The sequence below is a fragment of the Carassius auratus genome, chromosome 40 (assembly GCF_003368295.1).
Source record: "Carassius auratus strain Wakin chromosome 40, ASM336829v1, whole genome shotgun sequence".
Lineage (NCBI taxonomy): Eukaryota > Metazoa > Chordata > Actinopteri > Cypriniformes > Cyprinidae > Carassius > Carassius auratus.
This window is the reverse complement of record NC_039282.1, coordinates 9,581,287-9,601,849: the sequence shown is the minus strand read 5'-3', so window position 1 is coordinate 9,601,849 and position 20,563 is coordinate 9,581,287. Positions and strand designations below refer to the sequence as shown.

Sequence of the window (20,563 nt, the reverse complement as noted above, 5' to 3'; positions counted from 1 at the left end):
TGGCCTCCAAAGTCACCAGATCTCAATCCAGTAGAGCAGCTTTGGGATGTGGTGGAACGGGAGATTTGCATCATGGATGTGCAGCCGACAAATCTGCAGCATCTACGTGAAGCTATCATGTCAATATGGACCAAAATCTCTGAGGAATGTTTCCAACACTTTGTTAAATCTATGCCATGAAGAACTAAGGCAGTTCTGAAGGCCTTTTGGGTGAACTAACCATTTAAACATAACATTACATTTGCACTTACAATGTTACTTTTCAGTGTTTTATTGAAAATATGAATAACCAATAATTTGCCACAGAAACCATGTCATTAAATTACAAGCTTATTTGTCCAACTCCTCCATGGCTCTGCATTAACCATGTTCAGCCAGTAGAGGGGATTGGCACTCTAGATGGTTGAGAATGTTTGGCAAGCATTCTCCTTTCCTCATACACAGTACCTTGCCTGTTTGAATAGACCTGTCCCTATTCTATCCACTCCAGACAGCCCCTGTTAAGTCTTTTCTGTCAAGTCTTCAATCATTTGTTATTTTGGTCAAATAAACGGAATATATGCTGTAGTAACAGATCTGGAACAAGTGATGTAAGCATAAACAGTGTCTCAAGTTTAAACAGATTGGTTTTCCACTTCCTTAATTGACTAATGCCTTTAAAGGAGTGCTGATGTGGGAGTCGAAGACTTGGACCTGTGGACGGAAGGAATCTGTTGTTGTAAACTCAATTTCATCTCTAAGATTCTGTATACTCGAGGAGGTCCCATTAAGACCAAATGCTGCATCTTGTTCTCAAAACAGTCAATGTCTAATTGTTTGCCTGGAAATGTGACTTAGGAATCTGATCTCTTTCCTTTGACCTGTATAGTTGTTCTACCACTCATAAAATACAGAGGTAAACAGACTCTGTTACTTTAATCATTGATTGGTCACTTAATAAGGCATGTGTATGCTGCAAGAACCACAAAAGAGTGCAACACTTCCTGCATTTCCTTTTTGCCCTGTTCACACACTCCTGGATGCCATGTTAGGATTGGCCCTTGGTGTGTTAACAGCTGATTGGCTCTCTAGACCCAACAGAAACTGTTGAGATCGAGTGCAGAGGCGGAGTTTTTAAGTGCTCAAAGATGTATCAGGCTTTGAAACACTAATTTGCCATCAAGACCCTTCTCTTTCCTTGACTACTCAAGCACAGTTTCACATGCTAAGCCATTAGTTGGCGAGCAAATGTGATGTAACAATGAGGTAATGTGAAGACTATGCATGTGTATTCCTTAAATCCAACCACAACCGTTTTTATAATCATATGCTGTTTTTGTTTTTTTTGTTGTTGTTGTTTTTTTTATTGATATTCCAGTGAAGTGTGTATTTGGATACAGATCAACATTGTTTTCTTTGAGAAACTTTGTTGTGATTAGTTAAATACCCTTTTATAAAATATTTGCTTCAAATTTGACTTTATTTGTTGCCTGTGTTCTTCTGCCATTACAACACATTATATATCAAGCTCACATGCCTTTATATAATCCGATGGATAAAAGATTAATCCATCCACCATTTCTTTAGCAAACTCTAATCCGCAGCATATATATAATACAATTATATTTTTTTATTGGTCCTTTTATCCAAAGGGACTAAGTAAAGTTGGACCCCAATTTTCTACAGTTGGGTTTAAGTTTTATTGGAGTCGACCAGATGTACCTTTTTTGATCAAGGGATTCCGCCTTGAGTTGAACCTCTGAATCTCCCAATTTGGCCCTCCTCCTAAAACCCACCCTCTCATCTAAAATCAGTCAACCCCCTCATTTCCAATGCAGCAAGACCACAGACAACTGCAGCTTGAGGGATTATGACTTTGTTTTCAATCCAAAGTCACTAAAAGTGTAAAAAGCAACTTAGTCTTAGACTCGACAGCATCTATGCCTGTTGCAATTGGCAGGTGACGCACAAAAAGGGCTACATATGGTGCCTCTCCCCCTTTTTTTTATCCCAAGAGTGTTGGCGGCCCCGGTGAATGCAAAGCTGCCCAGTCGCCCCAGCGGATCTGGCCCCATGTGGATCAAATCAGAATTATCCACTAATTGACTATTTACTGGGCTCCAGAAAGGCCATAATGGACTTGATATTAAATCTCCTCAAAGTATTTAAAGTGTACTTCTGAGTGCTCCTTCGAAGAGCCAATTCCAACGTTTTACAAAAAGGAGTGACTTGAGCTGCTGGGTCAGAGAGTTGCCTTGCCAAGGTGGCTCTCAGATGGGATTTAGGGATGACAGTGGGAAGCTGCAAGTGGAGGGCAAGGGAGATCTCCTCCAATGAGTTCCAGATGCCCCCCAGTCCCAATTTAGATAGACACTACAAGCTGGAGTATTCTGTGTGACGCTTAAATCTGGCTCTGTTTTAATGGAGATAGACAGCTTTTTATGTGGAAAGTTAAATCGCATGAATCTTAGAGGTCTAGTTTGTCTTTTTATGTGCTACCAAAGCTTTGGTTTTAAAAAAGAAGAAAAAAATAGGCCGGCTAAGTTTTGATCAGATGACAATGAAGACTCTTTTTAAGTGATCCTAGATTTATCCGATAGGATTTGGTAAGGGAGAGTGCTTCAGTTTTTAAAAGCATATTAAAGTACCATATGACACTTCCTGTACTTGAACCCAGTGAAAAACAGAACAGCACTCAATTGAAGTTATGTATGATACAATGACTATTTATTTCATGCTCATGTGTCCTGTTACTCTACTGGTTCTTTATGGGTTTTATTCTTGGACTGTGTATCACTCATGTAAATCAAAATGTTTTTTTGGAGCATTTCAAAGAGCCAGAGTCTGAAGCTCTAATTTCCTCCCTTACCCTTAGATCTTCTTGGTTTCATCAGCAATCTAGTTCCTCTCCACAATCTAACCTGGGACCCATTCAAAGGAATCAACTGCATTTCCCATTTGCCTTTTAATGCCCCTTTTATTTATTTATTTATTACTTTTTTCCTATATGTTCTGAGAAACCTGCTTTGTTAAAAATCAACCCATTTTTTACTTGTTTGTAGTTAATTAAAGTCACAAAAATCACATCACCTAGCACTTCTGTTCATCAGTTAATCAGAATGAAAATAGTTTAGCAGATACTCTCATCCAAAAAGTCCTTTAGTTTTAATCTGAAAACATTATGACCTGTTTAACACATTTTTTTTTTTTTTTTGGCTGGTAGCTGATTTTCTAAATGTATTCTATTGTATCTATTAGTTAATTATTACAAAAATTATTTTAGTCAGAGTTTATTACAAGTAATAGCATGGCAACAAAGCACACGTCTCAACAACACAACCAAAAATCATCCAACCATCCATTAAAACCTCAATTTTACATATCACATTTTTAGCATCTACTACATTCAGGGTTGAAATTTGAGTGTTTTCTATAGATCATTATTTCATATTTCTTGGTTATGTTAATTAACTATCCTAAATTTGCCTTCCGCAGTCCGTTCAAAAAGAAGGCCTTGGAAACAATGCTACACAATGAACTCATCATGGGAAATTAAGAAAAAGGTACAGTTTATTCAACGTGTGGAAAAATCTGAAATACCTATGCATATAATTAGTCGCATGCTGAATTAGCTGTCTTTTTGTCGGTTTTCCCAATTTAATGATGTAGTGCGAGTACATTCACCACTATGCTACCCTTAACACATCCTGTTTTCGTTAATTAGAACCGCAGTGCTTACCAGTGATACCACATTCTCTTTGAGTCTGTTTTACATTGTTGACCTCTTAAGGATTTTCCAACCCAGCCAGTTGAGTTTTGGACTTCAGATGAGTTCTCTGTTCTTCTTTATTCCTCTCTTAATGATCACTCTTAAAGCTTCCATCTGGTTGCAAGGAATTCTCTGATGTCACATTGCACTGATTGAACAAATTTGGACAATGATTTGGTGCCAGACTCACAAGTCAAACACTTCTCTTCTAACACATATTGTTCAGCTTGCCCAACACTCCATTTACAGACACCGTCCAACAGAAATGGAGGAAAAGAATCGGAGCCAATCCAAGCCCACTTTAATCTAAGATGTAAGTCTAGTATGTTTGTTTGTTTGTTTGTTTTTTGTCACAAATATCATTTGATTATTTGATTATGGTAGAGGTTCAAGTGTTTTAATATAAAATAGCTTCATTGTTGTGTTTGCATTACAAAGATATATTAGCAATTGCATAGCATCAGTACATTAGCAATTCCATTTAAATGTAATATAAAAACGTTTTGTTTAAAACTTTATTGCGTTAATAGGAAATAATAAGGATCTCTTAACACCCAGAAAATAACTCCAACCCATCTTGGGCTTGGCACGGGTTTGACACACTAACATTTGAAGAGGAAGATGGCTGCTGTTTAGGTTAACTAACAACTAAACTTCTCAATATAATCCAGACAGAGCACAATTTCAATTGGCACACACACATTTTGTGCTTCATACAAAAAGTCAGCACTGAAAAGGTACAACTTAAAAGGACAGTTCACCCAAAAATGACATTTTGTCATTGTTTGCTTGCCCTCATGGCATTGCAAACTTTTATGATCAACTTTCATCCTCAAATAATATTTTTTTATTTATTTTTGACTGTGCTATCCCTTTAATTCTAACAATAGTGCATTAGGTACGTGTTTGTGCTTGGCTTCACCACCCGCACATGAACTGCAACTCTAGTCATATCTTAAATTTAAATAAATACACAGTGCCACAAATTGTGGGCTTCCAATACTATTAGGCTAAATAGATTTATGGCTTTGCTTTACAATTTCGTATCATTGTTCTACGTAAAAATAATCTCATTGCAGTTGATGTTCAGAGAGAGTTTGTTGCTCTTAGCTGAAGAGGAATACAGTTGTAGATGGTGCTGTGGGCCACTCTTTAACTGTCAGTCCAGTGTGGCCCAACACTGCAGAGGCCAGTTTGGTATTGATAGGTTGGTTCTCGTGTTGAAGTGGGGCTGTGGGTCAGATAACCTGCGAAATCCCTTTGTGAACGTAACGGCGATCCCGGCTTCCTATGAAACAGCGAGGAATGTGCTGTATCACAGGGGGCAGGGACAGAGGGGGAGGAAGAAGCTGAAGATGGTGTTGGTGGCAACACCCGCTGTGTGGTAAATGTGACTAGGTCGGGAGGTGCTGGATGTGGATGCTGCATGGACGGTGAGTGGTGAGGAACCACAGAGGGAACGGAGACTGTGCTGTTGAAGTGGGCAGGAAAGGGCTGGTATGACATAGCCTCCACAGTTTGCATGCTGTAACGAGGATACGGCTGCACTGACGCCCACATATTGCAGTTCAAGGAGGGGGCCGGGAGATCATCGGCACCCACTGTGCCACCTGCCTCTCCCTCCATTCCTCCATACATACATGCCTCTCTAGAGCCCAACGCCTCGCTGCAGTATGGGTGGGACAGCAGGGGTGGATCGTAGGATGGAGCGGAGCGGAAATAGTGCTCATCTGTAACTGCAGATGCTGATTCAAGATAGGGTCGTTTGCATCCCAGTTCCAAATGCCTTGTGTTGTCTAAAAGAAAATATAATGAATACACATAGCTGAAAATGCATCGTTTTTATTAATTTTTTTAAATCTCAAAATGCTTTATAAACAAATGCAGCTAATCATAAATTTTTGTCAGGACTAGAGCTACACCCATGCCAATAATCTTATTATATTATATTATATTATATTATTAAAAACTAATGCTATGATGCATAAATTTACCTGTAGCATTTAAAATGATTGAATTTAATCATTTTAAATGCAACAATTGAATTTAGGCAACAGTACTATAATGTAGTATAAGAACTGTGAATTTATTTTGAGATTAATTAAAGATTACATTTGTGCTATAAAATTATTAGCATTTTTCAATCAGAATTTTAAGTGAATGTTAGATAAATACAAAGGAAATGTAAATGTAAAAATACAGGATATGAGCAAAGCTGATATCAAATATATAAAAACTGACTGACTATGACTATAACTGACTGATTTAACTGACTACTAAAAATCATGCATCTCTAGTCAGGATTAAGCGATTTTTATTTTTTTGGCAATTAAGGTCATTGCCACAGCTGTGTACCTCTGTGCTTGAAGCAGTGGTAAAGAAGGCTGGATTCCCGTCTAGATGGGAAGGAGTTAGAGAGAGCTTCCTGGGAATCTGAGTGAGAGACGCCACTGTCATACTGATAGTGTGAAACCCCCTGCGGGTGGCTACTCACCACACCTGCACCCAGTTTTCCTGACAGATGGCCGTGTGATGAGATAAGCCGCTGCCGGACCATGTTTTTAGAAATCACAGGGTAATCTTTCCTAGAAAAGGGGGCACTTGGTCAGTAAGATATTTATTTGGTACATTATTGAGCATATTTTAAATGATAATCTTACCCTTGAAATCTAGACACACGCAAATCACCCTCATCGCTGCCACGGAAACCTTTGGCAAAAGGATTGTTCTCAATTTTTAACTGGGTGATCTATAAAAAATAAAAATAAAACATGTTAGTAATTGCAGTGTATTTTAAAAATAACTGCAGGTGTAAGTAATAGTTTGCAATAGTATTATGGGCAGGTTTCTGTTGCTACCTTATGGTTCTGATAGGATGTCACAGAGATGAAAGCTGTCTCATGGAAGACGTGAGTGCAGTAGGCCGTGTTCTTGGAGCCAAAGGCATTGTTCTCATCAGCCTTCACAATGTGTAACCTGGGCTGGTATTTGTGCATTGAGTTCAAGATGATCTGATAATAGAAATTCGGATAGAATATTAAAAACAGACCTTTTCTTCTTTTATTTCATATGCATGTACATTTTCATGCAATTGATATACAATTGCATTATTAACAGACTGAGAGCACTGGACGCATGAACAACTTAAGATGTGTACATTATGTTAATGAATCATATATAATTCATGAGAAATCATTAGGTTTGGTGTATGGGTTGGGGTTAGGACTTTAGAAAAAAGGAAAATATAACTATACAAATATATATGATAAATATTTGTTTTAAAATGTAATTATTTCAGTGTACTGTATATAAAGTATATATTCAAGGATTATGAATATTTACAGAGGAACTTATCTATTTTTACCATTTTTAAAATGTATTTTGTAATTTATTCCTGTGAGGGCAACGCTGGATTTTCAGCAGCCATTACTCCAGTCTTCAGTGTCACATGATCCCTCAGAAATCATTCTAAAATGTTCAAGGTATTTTTTTTTTCATCATTCCTACAGCACATTTTTCATTTAAAAATTTACATTTCTAAATATTTGAATACATAAATACCTATATGTATGATCCTCTTACACCCATATTGTAAGTTTTTGGGAATATTAAAATGTACAAAACTGTATGTTGAACACTAATGAGGCTGTTCATGTACATTATATGTTAAAATGACATTATCAATAAATATGTCAAGAGGTTTTAATGTTGTATGCAAGTAATCCAATTGGATCTTTTGTGTATCTGTGTTTGATCATAGGGTTCTAGTACCAGTCTGCTCAGTGCGTCCATGCGTTTGGTGTTCAGTGAAGCGTTTAGCTAGGGTCATCCCCAACACAGTTTTGTCAGGGCCAATAAGCATCAAGGCCTTTCCCTTTGTTATGTCGACTCTCAGACAGAGAGTGAGGCAGCTCTCGTAGCTGCACTTTTTTAAGAGGAGTTGGGAGCACTAGTGCACAGAGGGCAACCTCAGGTCAATCCCCCCATCTCAGACACAGACGGTAGCTCAAGCAAAATGAATGGTTTGAGTGCTTCATTGGGTGAATGCAGACACATGTGACCTTTGCCTGGTTGGCTGGCTAGCGTCTTGAGGTAATACCATGTGATACGAGCTGCACTGTTGATTCAGATACACGGATGCGTGCTGTCCAAGTATATTAATCAAGAACCCTTTTCAGATCAATGCAGACTCCGAGGCTGGCCCTTGCCTTTCATCTCAAAGTTTTCCTTTAATCTAAGATCTATTTTGGGGAATAAAAGTTGTGTCATGTGACCTTAAAGCTAGATGGTCCTGCACCCAAAAACATTCCTGCAAGATCAGTCCACAGAGAGCTTATAAATATCTTTGGGTGTTGGATGTCTGTGTGATCAGTGGCCTAGCAAAGGAAATCAAAGCATGGTGTAGTGGAAATGCCAATAAATCCAGAAATATTGGTTAGTTTTTTTAAATGTATTGGCCAATATTGTATATACAGTATTCATAACATTAAAAATAATTATCGCCAGCACAAAATTATGATATCTGGGACTCCTAGATTTTGCGTTTGTTTTGACTGGGACTTGTGTGGCGTGCACTAGCATGGCTACAGTGGCGGCCAGTATTGGGGCTTTCCACCAGCCGTGGTGTCCCTGCTGCTGTGGGCGTCAGTAGAGCTTAGCAACCTCTTTCCGAGCTCATTACTCGCCCTTATCACTTCCTAGGCGTTCAACTAATACTGACAGGCCAACTTTGTGCCGTTCTGACAGGTTATGAACCTAATGAGTTTGCTTCTGATGTTATTGCATCAGACAAGCTAGGTCCACTGGCTCATTTGGGCAGCGCTGCCATGGTCAGACTCCTCACCTCTGCTCCACTGTCTCTCTTCTCCTCTCTCCTACTTTCTTAAGATGACCCTTACCACAGCTCTCACATGAGGTGTATTCATTCAGAACTGAACGGGACACAGAATTGTAATTCCAATTGAATAATCCAATTGAGTAATTTTTAGCAACGGAACAAAATGTCTGTCCAAATAGACTTAAACATGTTTGTTTGACAGCTTTGCTTGAAAATTTAATTCCAATTTAATTTCAGTTTAAAGAAAAAAATAAAATAAATTTGAGCTTAAGCATGCATTCAAATCTGCCTCCATACAATCTACGACTGACAGTGGAAACCAAGCCCCCACCATACACTTCTTTCTTTTTTTGGTTAATATGTTTCACTTGGATGATTGTCACAATACCAAACAACAGATCGGTTGCTATGTCCACTACATTTTGTGTCCAACCTAGTCCACCACGTAGCTCTCTCTTATTTACCCACTGTCTCATCAAATCCAAAGTTTTAAAGTCAAAGCTCAGATTTTTCAAAAATAGTTTGTTTATGGCCACTCACATGCCCGAATGGATCAAGGTGGTTGTTTGTGAGCTTCAGCTTTTGAAAGGAGACCAGCTGTCTCATCCAATGGGCCCCTGTTGCAGGAGAGTCTGGGTGGACATAGAGTCTTCCAGGCATGGCAGGCTCTGCTTTTCCTGCCACCATCCTATGCAAAAGAACATAATAATTTTATTTTTTTGACAACCCTTAGAGGCACTAGCAAGATTTGCTAAAAACCTGTAGCTAATAGTTGTTGGTGTAGTGATTTAGACTGTCCCCCAGATTTTCTCTTCTAGTACTATATAGCTTTCCAGCACCCTGACATCACGCCATGACACTTTTAAAAGGAAAACTGTTTTTCAATGTTGCATAAATTCTATAGGATATAGCCGCAGGCTACAAAAAGGCTTTATGCAGAACATCTGTACATAAAGATTCAGAGCGCGAGTGGTTATGTCCGTGACATTATGGGAGTAATTCCCAAAGATTTGGGGTGGCTGCTTTGCCCATAACATCACTGCTAATTGTGTGCTTTGAAGGTGTCGCTGAAGATCTCCAGAACCAATGCTGGCAGATGCAGGAATTCTAGTCTATCCCACAGATTTTGAAAAATGGTCATAAAATACTCGTTCTCGTAACAAAACATGCATTTCATTGAGATTTGCGTGCCATCATTGTTTTATTTAATTTTTTCATGCTGGATTCAACCAGATCTGACTTATTTCTGGTGCCAATTGTTGGATGGGTGGATAGTGCCCAGATCTAGTGGCATTGCCAGAGGCCCAGGGTCAGAAAGAGGACAGCGTGAATAACCCAGCTGTTTTAAGCCCATTGGTTTTGACAGACTGCCTGCTGTGGCCTACAGTAATTAACTTTGTGCTAATGACAATCCAAGGCCAGGACCAGCTAGCATCGCATGAATAAACTGATGCAGAAGGCACTTTGTTTGCTAATAAATATGGCTGCAATTTGAGTTTCCTACAGTGTTGGCCTTTGCAAAAAGTGTTTTATTGGATAAATCTTCATTTTATATAAAAAAATAAAACTGTTACAAACCAGGCCCAAAATTCTTTGTTGTTTCTTATTAACCAACATTATATTCATGAATGCAAAGTATAAGTAAAGGTAAAACTACTGACAATACTCATTACTTCTATACTATAAACCAGAAATGAATAATTATTATATTATTATATAGTTTATTGGCAGTTCATTACTGAACCGATTTTGAAGTGTGTTAAAAATTGTACTGCGTAGAATGGCGAATAGCACAATTTGTCCACTCAAGTCAACAACTTAGAATCAAATAGACTGGAGGAGACAGCAGAATGTAAAACATGCTCATTTTCGTCCAGATTGTGTTTGTCCAGATGCCTCAAGGGACTAGTCACTTTTCTGATCCACACACACATTTGCTATTGCATGTTCAAGCTGAATTTCCAAGTTTACAGAATGTGGTTGTTCTAATTATAACAAAAAAAAAAGAACATTTAATATAGACAAATTTAAACTCACCACTTGTTGTCACAGAACTTATACCGATGGTCATCAGCTGGAACAATGTCAGTTAAAAGGATGTATTTGGTCTTGGGATTCATTCCTGTGACTTTAACTTTGTAGCTTGGAAACATTCGCCTAAAAAATGTGCAAATACCATCAAGGGTTAAAAATAGTGCCTTACCATTGAAAGATGATGTCATATTGAAATGGATGGAACTTCATCGTTTAAGGTGTTGTAAAAATATGAGAAATAATTGCATTAATTTATTCATTACTATTTTGAACAATAATTGTATTTCTGTTTGTATAAGTTATTTTTGCTTACATATTACTGTGGATTTGTCCTTAAATGCCATTTAGATCTAACTTGGCAACTTGTTAATGCGCTATTGTACTCACTGAGGTCATTCTCTTTCAATCGCATCTACGCAGGCTTGTATTTTATGCTCTTCTGTTAGTGTTATCTGTATGCACCAAGGGTCTGAGAGTAACACAATTTCAATTATCTGTAGGTATGTGCTGTACATGTGGAAGAATTGACAGTAAAGCAGACTTGACTTGACTTATCCCATTTGTGTCATTCAGGTATCTCAGTGTCGTCTTTATTGCTCATTACAGGAACAGCACCAGGGTGAGTGTGCGCAAAAGCTGAGCACTGACAGTAAGCAAGGATGAGTCCGTTTCATCAGCTCTTTCAAGGGTTTTAACAAGACTTAAATGCAAGAGAATCCTGGGAGGTGTTTGTTTGGGAGGATGAATACACGATTAGTGATCAAATAACATCTAAACCTGTTTTTAGGCGTGTAAGGTCTTTTTAATCTCAAAGAAGGCTGCATGTTCAAGCATCCCATTATATAAGGCTAAACTTAAAAAAAAATCATAAAACCTAAAGCATAAACTGTTATCTTCGACAATCCCATATAAGGAGTCTTGATCTGTACCTGGAACTGATTTGCTTTTGGACAGATATATATTTTTAGGGATTGACTCTGTTTTGAAGGAGCCGCTCTATAAAATGTGGGACCTATATTTTGTTCAGATACAGTTAAAGCTGAGATGACAGACAGAATATGCTAATATAGCAGATGCGGTCATAAAACAGATAAATGGAGCTACTGTACCTTCGGTGACCTTTTTACATGAAATATCTAGAATATCTTTTTTTTTTTTTTTCTGATCTGCAAAGTTGCAAAAAGATCAAGTCCCCTTATAAACTCTGAGTGCTTTTTTAATGGCAGGTCTTTTAAACCGCTGGCTGTTAAACAGCCCCATTGCACCACCCCACTCCTCCAGAAAGTTCCACTACAGTGCATTACTTTCTTGAGGTTCCACCAACAGTCGTACATTTATTACGGCAAATAAATGTGACCTGAACTGAATCATTTCATTTCATTGCATTTGCAAATGCAGCGCTGCTCAGGCACTGTAAAAAGTTCCCTGAAAGCATACCTTTAATACCTAGAGTGAAGAGCTCAGGGAAAGGTAAAGCTTCATGTCTGGCTCAGGTCTACTATCCAATCAATGTAAATCACTCTGGGCAAGAGATTGCTATAGAGTTGCTTTAAGCCACTAGGAACATCTTAAAGCTGTCCACCAGTCTGCTCTGATGATGATGTTTCCTTGTCCTTAGGTGTCAATAATTTCAAAAATTATCACCCACTGTCTTATTTTGCTGTTGGTTCTGACATAGTTTATAAACTTGACAATTAGGTTCAATTAGTTAATATTAGCATTTGGTATCATGAACTAACAGATTAACTTTTACTACATTTTTATAGAATTGTACTTTTATTTAAACTGTATTTTTAAATCTAGGTTAATTATGAGTGTGTAGTTATAAAATCAATTTATAAATATGCTATTGTTCATTATGCTCCTTTTTTAATACATGTTTACAACTTTTAAAAATGTTTTGGTTTATGTCAAATTAAGATGAACCTAAATGCTGTAAAATATATTATATATGTATTATTGGTAACCTGTGATTAATGTTTTATGATACCTGTTGCATTCATTTAATAAAACTTACTGTAAAAATGTTACCTTAGTATTACATTAAAGATTACAAGTGTTCTTGTGTATGTAGTTGTAGGCACTGGACATGAAGACATTTTCAAAATAGACAAATTATTCATGTTAGGAAAATACAGTTAGGAAAAATTAACTTCACTATTTACAGTACTAACAGTGAGGATGTAATAAATCTGGAGTAAAATCCATTTACTCAAGACGCATGTGTAAACACCTGAGGGATGTGTAATGCTCTTTCCATTTCCATTTCCAACACTTTGACATAATGGCTGCCACAGTAGATCACATGGCTATTTTTTATTTTTATTTTTATTTTTTTATTTATTTATTTATTTTTATTTTTTTGCGTTCCCCAGAAGAAAGTCAGAGAGGTTTGGAATAACATGAGGGCAAGTAAATTATGACACAATTTACATATTTGGTAGATATTACATGTCAAGTTTGTAAATATCCATTGGAGTAACAAATTAGTTCAAGTGATATGGTTATGTTTTTAGTTATCTCAGTAAAAGCACTGTTTATGGGTGGGCCTGGCAACAATGAGAAATGGCAAGTATGAAGGTGTATCATATCGGTGTCATGTCAGCATGCACGTTATGCCAGCTGTTTCTTTTAGTTCTTTTGTAAGCCTGCGCTTTTAGTGATTCATACTATCTGAAGGAGTCGGCAGAATGGTTAGATCAAAAGGAACTTGATGATGAAGCAAAGATAAGGACCTTTAGGGCCTGGGAGACATGATCGAACGGGGCACCGAGCTTCTCTCATCAGCCTAGCTGATGCTTACTCTGACAGGCTGTGTACAAGAAACACCAGCCGGCTGCTTTCAATAGTCATGCTTTGTGCTTAGTACTGGGCCACAGGCTGTATGCAATAAGACGTGTTGTAGCAGATTTTTTGTTAAGTTTCGTCACTTCTTCAAAGGAATATTCTGAGTTCAACGCAAGTTAAGTTTAATCAACAGCATATTCATAATGTTGAGCACCTAAAAAATTATAAAAATTACTTGCAAAATTTGAATTGCAAAAATGGACGTTCCAATAAGGCACTTAACTTTTAAAAAAGCAGAAATATGTGTCATTTTATTAAAGCACTGAATTCTGTTAAAACCTGTGTATTATTTGAGCCGTGAAGCTGTTTAAATCATCACTTTCTGCTGTCATTTTAGGTTTATGTGGAAATCTTTGTGGTAATCAACATTATGCCACAAAGGATGTTAACTGAGCTTAAAATGAACCCAGAATATTTTTTAACACAATATATGACCCACTTTCTCTGCAAAGAAAGTAGCATTAGTCGCATAACTAGGGGATTGTTTTACTGTTAATGCTAAGTCCGTTGCTTTTTGATTACAAAAACAGTTTTGGTCTTCAGGTCTAAATCTGAACATGATATTATTCTTTGGATTCTTGCCTTGTTTGTGGAATTCACAGAAGCAAAATATTGTCATAAGCAATTTTTGTAACTGTACTACACCCGATGAATTTTATATAAGGGTGTATTATTCTTCAGCGTAGACCTATACTGTCAGACGGCATATAACGTGGCTAAAGCCTGCTATGTAACACAAGACCACGATGAGAAGCATTGCATGAAATTGGCCTCAATTTTGTGTAATGGGAGCCATTGTGAAGAAACCTGGTGAGTTTTCTCAAGATTTACAGTTCAGTGAATGGCTGTCTAATGTCCTACAAGTCATATGCCCTCTAAAAAAAGAAAATGTAATGGTGAAAAGCTCTTCCTGCTTCATGGCTCGATTGACATATTGAGCATCTTTAACAGAGCCTGGTGTCCATTATACACTAAAGTATGTAAAACGAAATGAGCCCATCTGTTGTTGCAACTATGAGGAAGTAGTCTCCTGTTCTGTGCGCAGCTGTCAACTGAACAGTGCTTTGGCTCTTCAAAGGGTTTGAGGATTCTTGGAGCACTTTATCAGTTGGACAAGGGAAAGCCCATCCTTCACAATGTTACAGCATTAAAGAAAAATTGTGGTGACCTTTTGCATTTTCCACAGAGAAGCGCTGAGAAACTGCTGGCTATGACTGGCATTGACTTATTCTCTGCTTAATATCCAGGGTCCTGCTCCTAATCCACAGGGCGCATTAAATCTAACACACGGGGCAGCCGTTTGTGTTTTCAATTAGATATCTGTAGGCACAGGAATTCAGCCTTGCTTTAGCTTAGTCGCGTAATATTTTATAAACATTCCATTAAAAGAGCTTCAGCATTTCATATAACTGAGCCCCTTGATAAGGTTTCACATTTTCATTTCTTACTGGAAGCAAGATGGCCTAGTTATGTTTTTGTATCCATGTTAAAACACCATTTTTGTCTTTGTCTCTGCTAATGTATAAAATCTATCAAGATAGGTGGATGGAAATGACACTTTTCTTGCCTGCCTGCTTTGGTGATGATCATCTCGGTTCCGGCCTCGTGAAACTTCTTCCATAGTTCCCTGTCGTGAAGAACCACTTTGATGTTTTCAATGTTCTAAAGGTCCACGAAAAAAAAGAAAAAAAAAAGATATATGATAATTAGTATCTTAAAAAGCAGAAATAAATATATGAACTAGCAATAAATCTGTCATGTTACATTACACCTCTTCGTAGATGTGAAGACCTACAAGTCAGGAGTCATTAAAAGAATGCAGCTGATTGGCTACCTGGTCAGGCTCATTGTTCTGGGGAATGCTGGGAGTTGTAGGCAGGCCCAAATGCAAGGAATCACTGGCAAGCTCAGGACGCCCACCCGACTGGGCCACGGTCATACCTTCATCAGCCACAGCTGAGGCCTTCTCCTGTAGCATTTCTGTAAAATTACAGAAATATTAGTTTAACAGTGGCTTCACATTTCACAAATTAACTTTCAGAATAGAAAAATCATTTCAGATTAATGAAAACTGAATGTAAACTGAAACCTGGGTTTTGCCTCTTTTATGACTAACATATATGAATAAATTAAAAAATAGAAAATTGAGAATTCCCATGCATTATCTCATTGCTTGTTTTATTATTTTCTGCTAAAAACTTGCATCATGATTTGAAAATAAAATATATCTTAGATTACGATTCTAAGAAAATAATGCATTCAATAAATTCAATCAATCAATCAGTTAGAACACATACTTTCTTTTAGTTTTGTTTCTTGATTATGTTCAGTTATTCAGCCAGTGTAAAATGAAAATATAAAATACTGTATACTTATTTGACAAAAATTTGTTTGAAAATGAGCCAATGACAAAAACGTACGCTGTGGTTTTAGCACAAGCTAAAAATTATCTAATGATATACGTGTAATGAAAATACCACAGATGCCATAATTCCTCTTTGTTCTCTCATAGTCTACTGTAATTGATTATACACACACAGACAAGGCACAGGCTGCAAAATCTGAGGAATAGCATACATTAACATTTACATTTCGTGAGGGAAAGTCTGTCCTAGTATCATGGCCTTGCCAATTCATTTCGAGGAAAGGGGTCGAGATCCGTTTGTTCTGAAGTATCGTAAGATTAAATATTTACACTTCCAGCATTCGGGCACATCGGTTTTATGAAAGCATGCTAAACACTGCTGATTCCATTAAGGGAGGTCACAAACTAAGCCCCGCTCTCACGCCCCTTCTCTGCTCACGCTCAGACATCACACAAGAGGTATGTCTCATTACTGTACTACAGCACACTGCCTCCATAAATGCTGCCTATCTCCAGGGCAGATACCATACCGCTCTCACACTCACAGTGAAATCCACCTCCTCCCACCCACTCCTAATCCCACGCATGTAAACAATGTGAGTGTGCGCCCTTCAGATAAAAGGAGAAGAGCGGGATTCCGTGTAAACTCGGCCAGGCATTTGCCAAAGCTAATAAAGATAAAGTCTGACAGGCACTGTGAGGCTACAGCAAGTCAACCCTGGACTTTTCCAGTCCAAAATGTGCCTTTCACTTACACTGTTTAACTAAGCCCAGTGAGCGAGAGTTCTGTTTACATCTCTGTCACCCCAGACATATAATCCGCTAAACTATTCCTGGCAGATACTGCTCTGTGCACACTGAGGTTGGCTGGCTATTTCCAGAGCCTGTTGTCCAAAATGTTCAACGCTGACATAGTTTCAACTATCCTTACTTTAAAAAAAATTAAATACAATTGTTTGAGGATGGGCTGCATTAGATTAGGCATGCTTTTGTGGTCAGAATTCACATAGTTCACTGAAATGCCATTTGGAATCCTAAAATCATCTCTTGCCTGGACCCGTAAGGAGTTTTCAGGTGGTCCATCTTCCAGATCTGGTTTTGTTATACAATTTTGATGCACATTTTAATAGCAGTCCAGTATCTTTTGGTCTTCCTTTTGGTTCTGTACCTCACTGGATACAATGTGTGTTAAAGAACAGGCCGTTTTAACACTGTAAGACACAGTTTTCCTTCCTGCGTGAGTAAAATAATATTCTGCACTATTTCTTCAATGGTATTTTGCAGGACATTGTGTTTAGGAAAGTTCAATCTTCTTATCAAGAATCATTTTGCCTGTATAAAGGGATTTTGAGTTAGCAAAATTGCATTGATGTTTCATTATAGGCTTCTAAGATTATGCAATGGTTTCTGGTTCTATAAAGCACCCCTACAAAAAGAGTTTCCTAAAGCCAAAATTGTTTTGAAACTTAAGGCATCAGACCCTTTTGGATTCAAATCTGAATATTTGTTTTTAACATATGTTGGTTTAGTTATCCAATGACTGCACAAATTTGTCACTGTGATTTCGAAAGTCACAGAAGGAACATAAAAAATGCTGGAAATGTGTTGGCAGCTTTCTGGTGGTGAAATTCCATGGGAATTAAATACGATTTAACACAAAAAAAAAAAAAAAAAAAAAAAAAAAAAAAAGATTATTATTATTGGGTCCATTTATAACACAAAAGGTTCAGTTGAAAATATACTGTAGTTTCCTTTTCGGTTGTTTTTGGATTATGTTTAAGAATAAGTGTGTGGATGGATGGGGGAAGGGGGGCATTAGCATCGTAAAATAACGGTATGCTTCTTGCTATCTGGCCGTGGTGTAATTTTATTTTAGTTGTGCATTGCGTTTTCGTTGTGATATAACACTGTAACTAATATTATTAATAGATGTTGTTGATTATTTATTGAATAGTTCGGTTTGTGTACAAATACGTGTTTTTTGTTGATTGTTAATTTATCCCGAACTTTCAGCATTTCTCCGACCTAAAATTAAATAATAGGGAAATCATTATTATTGTTTTGATTTTAAAATTTTATAAATAAATAAACATCAGTAGCTAGTTAAAAAATAGACAACTGTGCTGATAGCTGCGTATAGGCTATGTGGGTATTTTTCTTCTTTTGCATTTACGCCAGTTCTCTATTTATTTTTTATTTTTTTTAATTTATTTTTATTTATTTATTTATTCATTTACATTTTTATTTTGCACTTTTGCGTCAAAAATCTAGAGATTATTGTCATCTTATAATTGACCAAGCACTGTGCCTTCAGAATGAATTTAGAAGATGCTTTAAAGGCCTTAGGTCTAGCTCCATGCTTCGCGGCGAAAGGACACGAACAAGATCATAAGTATATGCACTAACAGTTTTTTAGACACGTAAACAATGTGCACCCAACAATTCATTTAAAATATTTAAGTCTTTTTAGTAATCATAGATAATAGAATGGTTAGTGTAATTTGAACGTCAGGTTGCGTTGTTAACATAACATGCTAAGACGATATTTAGATATTGTTAAAAGTAAGCCCTAGCTTTTTTTATGAAGGACTGACGCCTTCTCGTTAATTTGATAAAGAAGAATAAATGAACTGCGTCTAATCGCATTAGGCTACCGCCCTCCATGCACACATAAGTGAGGGTTCAGTTCGGCACAAGAATTTCAGAGCAGCATGATGTGACCTACTGAGAACAAATGCAATATTACCTCATAAAATATTATGTTCTGAAATCCTCCATATCATTCCAAACCGCATGAATCTGTCCACTGCGACATTACAGCAGGAAGTTACGTCCCGGTGTGGCGTTGAGTCCAGTGCACTAGTATCAGCTCAGCATCCCGTCTCTGATCATGAGCAGACAGAGCTGTCTCTTCCCCAGAGTCTGCTTCTGTTCAAATACCGCCGCGAGCTCCGTGGTAACACCGGTGAGTGCCCGTCTCAGAGGCAAATGGTCCCTACGTGATGTTTTCTTGGAAACGCAGAGTATCCACAGAACAGCTTGAATTGTTAAAGCACTGGGGTGAATATCTTGACTCATTCCCTCCTTCCCTCCTTCCCCCCGCGCCTCATCGCTGACGTTGCTCAGTTCTCAATAACACCAAACCCAAGACAACCCGATGCGCTTGGTCCACTCACGAGCACAGCAAAGTCTGTGCATCGTAAAAGATGACTTGTATCATCGTCTCCTTGTTTTCTCCCCCGCATGAACAGTGTAAAATGCAAGCATTCAAAATACTGTAGCCTACCTCAAGTGCCAGGACCAAAAAAATAACATTTGAAATGTTGGGTTTTATTTGATATAGGGGGGATATTGTGTTTAAGGTTCCCTAAGACGATTTCGATTTTGCTTTTTTTGTCTTTTCATTTTTTTTTTTCGTTTTATAAATATTGAACTTTCCATATTCTCGGCTTGTTCCTCGTAGAGAACAGCAAAGTGACCATTTGAAGATTATAAATATAATTAATTTGAAGAATTTCACATTATAATAAAGAAGCTTTATTCTGTCATTACCATTTCCATACCAGTCATTATTTAATCATTTGAATTAATTAGAAATAATTTGAATTTAGCATTGGCAAGTCCAAGATATTTTCGGTCATTTTGTTTTTCTGTTATTTATATCAAGTCCAAGACTTTTTTTCTGCCAAAATGTCAAAACCATTACCGTCACACACACACACATACACACACACACACACACAAATCCACAGCATCACACATTATGCTATTATACCTAGATGGTGTAGTCTAACGTGTGATCACATTATACCAAAACCAGGGCTGACTAAAATCATCATCAGATCTTTATACAAGGATGTCATAAATGTTTTAACAGATAGGCAACAGTTGAAAAGATTTTAAGTTAGCCAAAAGTGCCTATAATTTGAAGAATCACCCATGCTCGGACACAAACAGGTTGAACGTTAGCTATGACCATATAACAATTTTTTTTTTTTTTAGTTCATATATCATAAGCTTTCTGTCATTTTCACAGTTTCGCATATTTGTTCCGCTTTATACGCTCGCATGTTTGAATGTAAAATCTATGAGGATTTCGTTTAAACGTCCTATAGCATTTCCAGTGAAATATGGTTGCGGTTTTGGAGTAAATGGTTCGAAGCACGAGGCTGAAAAATCAGTAAATCACCTGCAGAAGTTCGAGGGCCGTGGGAGCCTGGACTTATATTTACTGGTGACATGACCGAATGAATGGCAAAAGCCTGAATATGTCCTTCTCAAACCTGTTTGTCGTTCTCGCCAATGTAATTTTCCAAACAGGTCATGCTATCAGATAAGAATAAACGCAACAATAATGCACGACGGTTTTCTGTTTTAAGAGATATGCCTCAGTCATGGGTGTTGTGATATTAGTTTGATCCTCCTATTCCGGACGACACATAGGCCACTATTCTTTCGTCTATAGGTGTAGACAAATGTTTAGATTTTTTTTTTAATATGTACAGTCCATCCTCCTGAAAGCTAAACATTTGCTCCACTGTGTGATTAGATATAGCCCAGGCCTACGTGTTTGATTTAAAATAAATTAATCAATAAAAATTCACTCTGCCGCTTGTAGAAAGTTTGTTAGTTCGCCTAAGTTCATTCTTGTTCAGTTGTTATAAGTATGTTCGCTTAATTTCTAAACCTTTTAGCTAATCGTTTAAAACAGACATAATATTAAATTTGATAT

General features: G+C 37.4%; 1 protein-coding gene across 1 annotated transcript; it reads right to left on the bottom strand.

Moving 5' to 3' along the window:
* Positions 1-3,283: 3,283 nt before the first annotated feature.
* Positions 3,284-19,175, bottom strand: LOC113058518 (T-box transcription factor TBX4-like). Its single transcript, XM_026226479.1, has 9 exons — positions 18,578-19,175; positions 15,301-15,446; positions 15,034-15,128; positions 10,623-10,742; positions 9,126-9,273; positions 6,607-6,759; positions 6,409-6,497; positions 6,104-6,333; positions 3,284-5,544 (listed from the first exon to the last, which is right to left on the bottom strand). Exons 2-9 carry the CDS (start codon positions 15,442-15,444, stop codon positions 4,901-4,903), a joined length of 1,623 nt encoding a protein of 540 aa, XP_026082264.1. The 5' UTR covers positions 15,445-15,446; positions 18,578-19,175; the 3' UTR covers positions 3,284-4,900.
* Between the last annotated feature and the right edge of the window lie 1,388 nt (positions 19,176-20,563).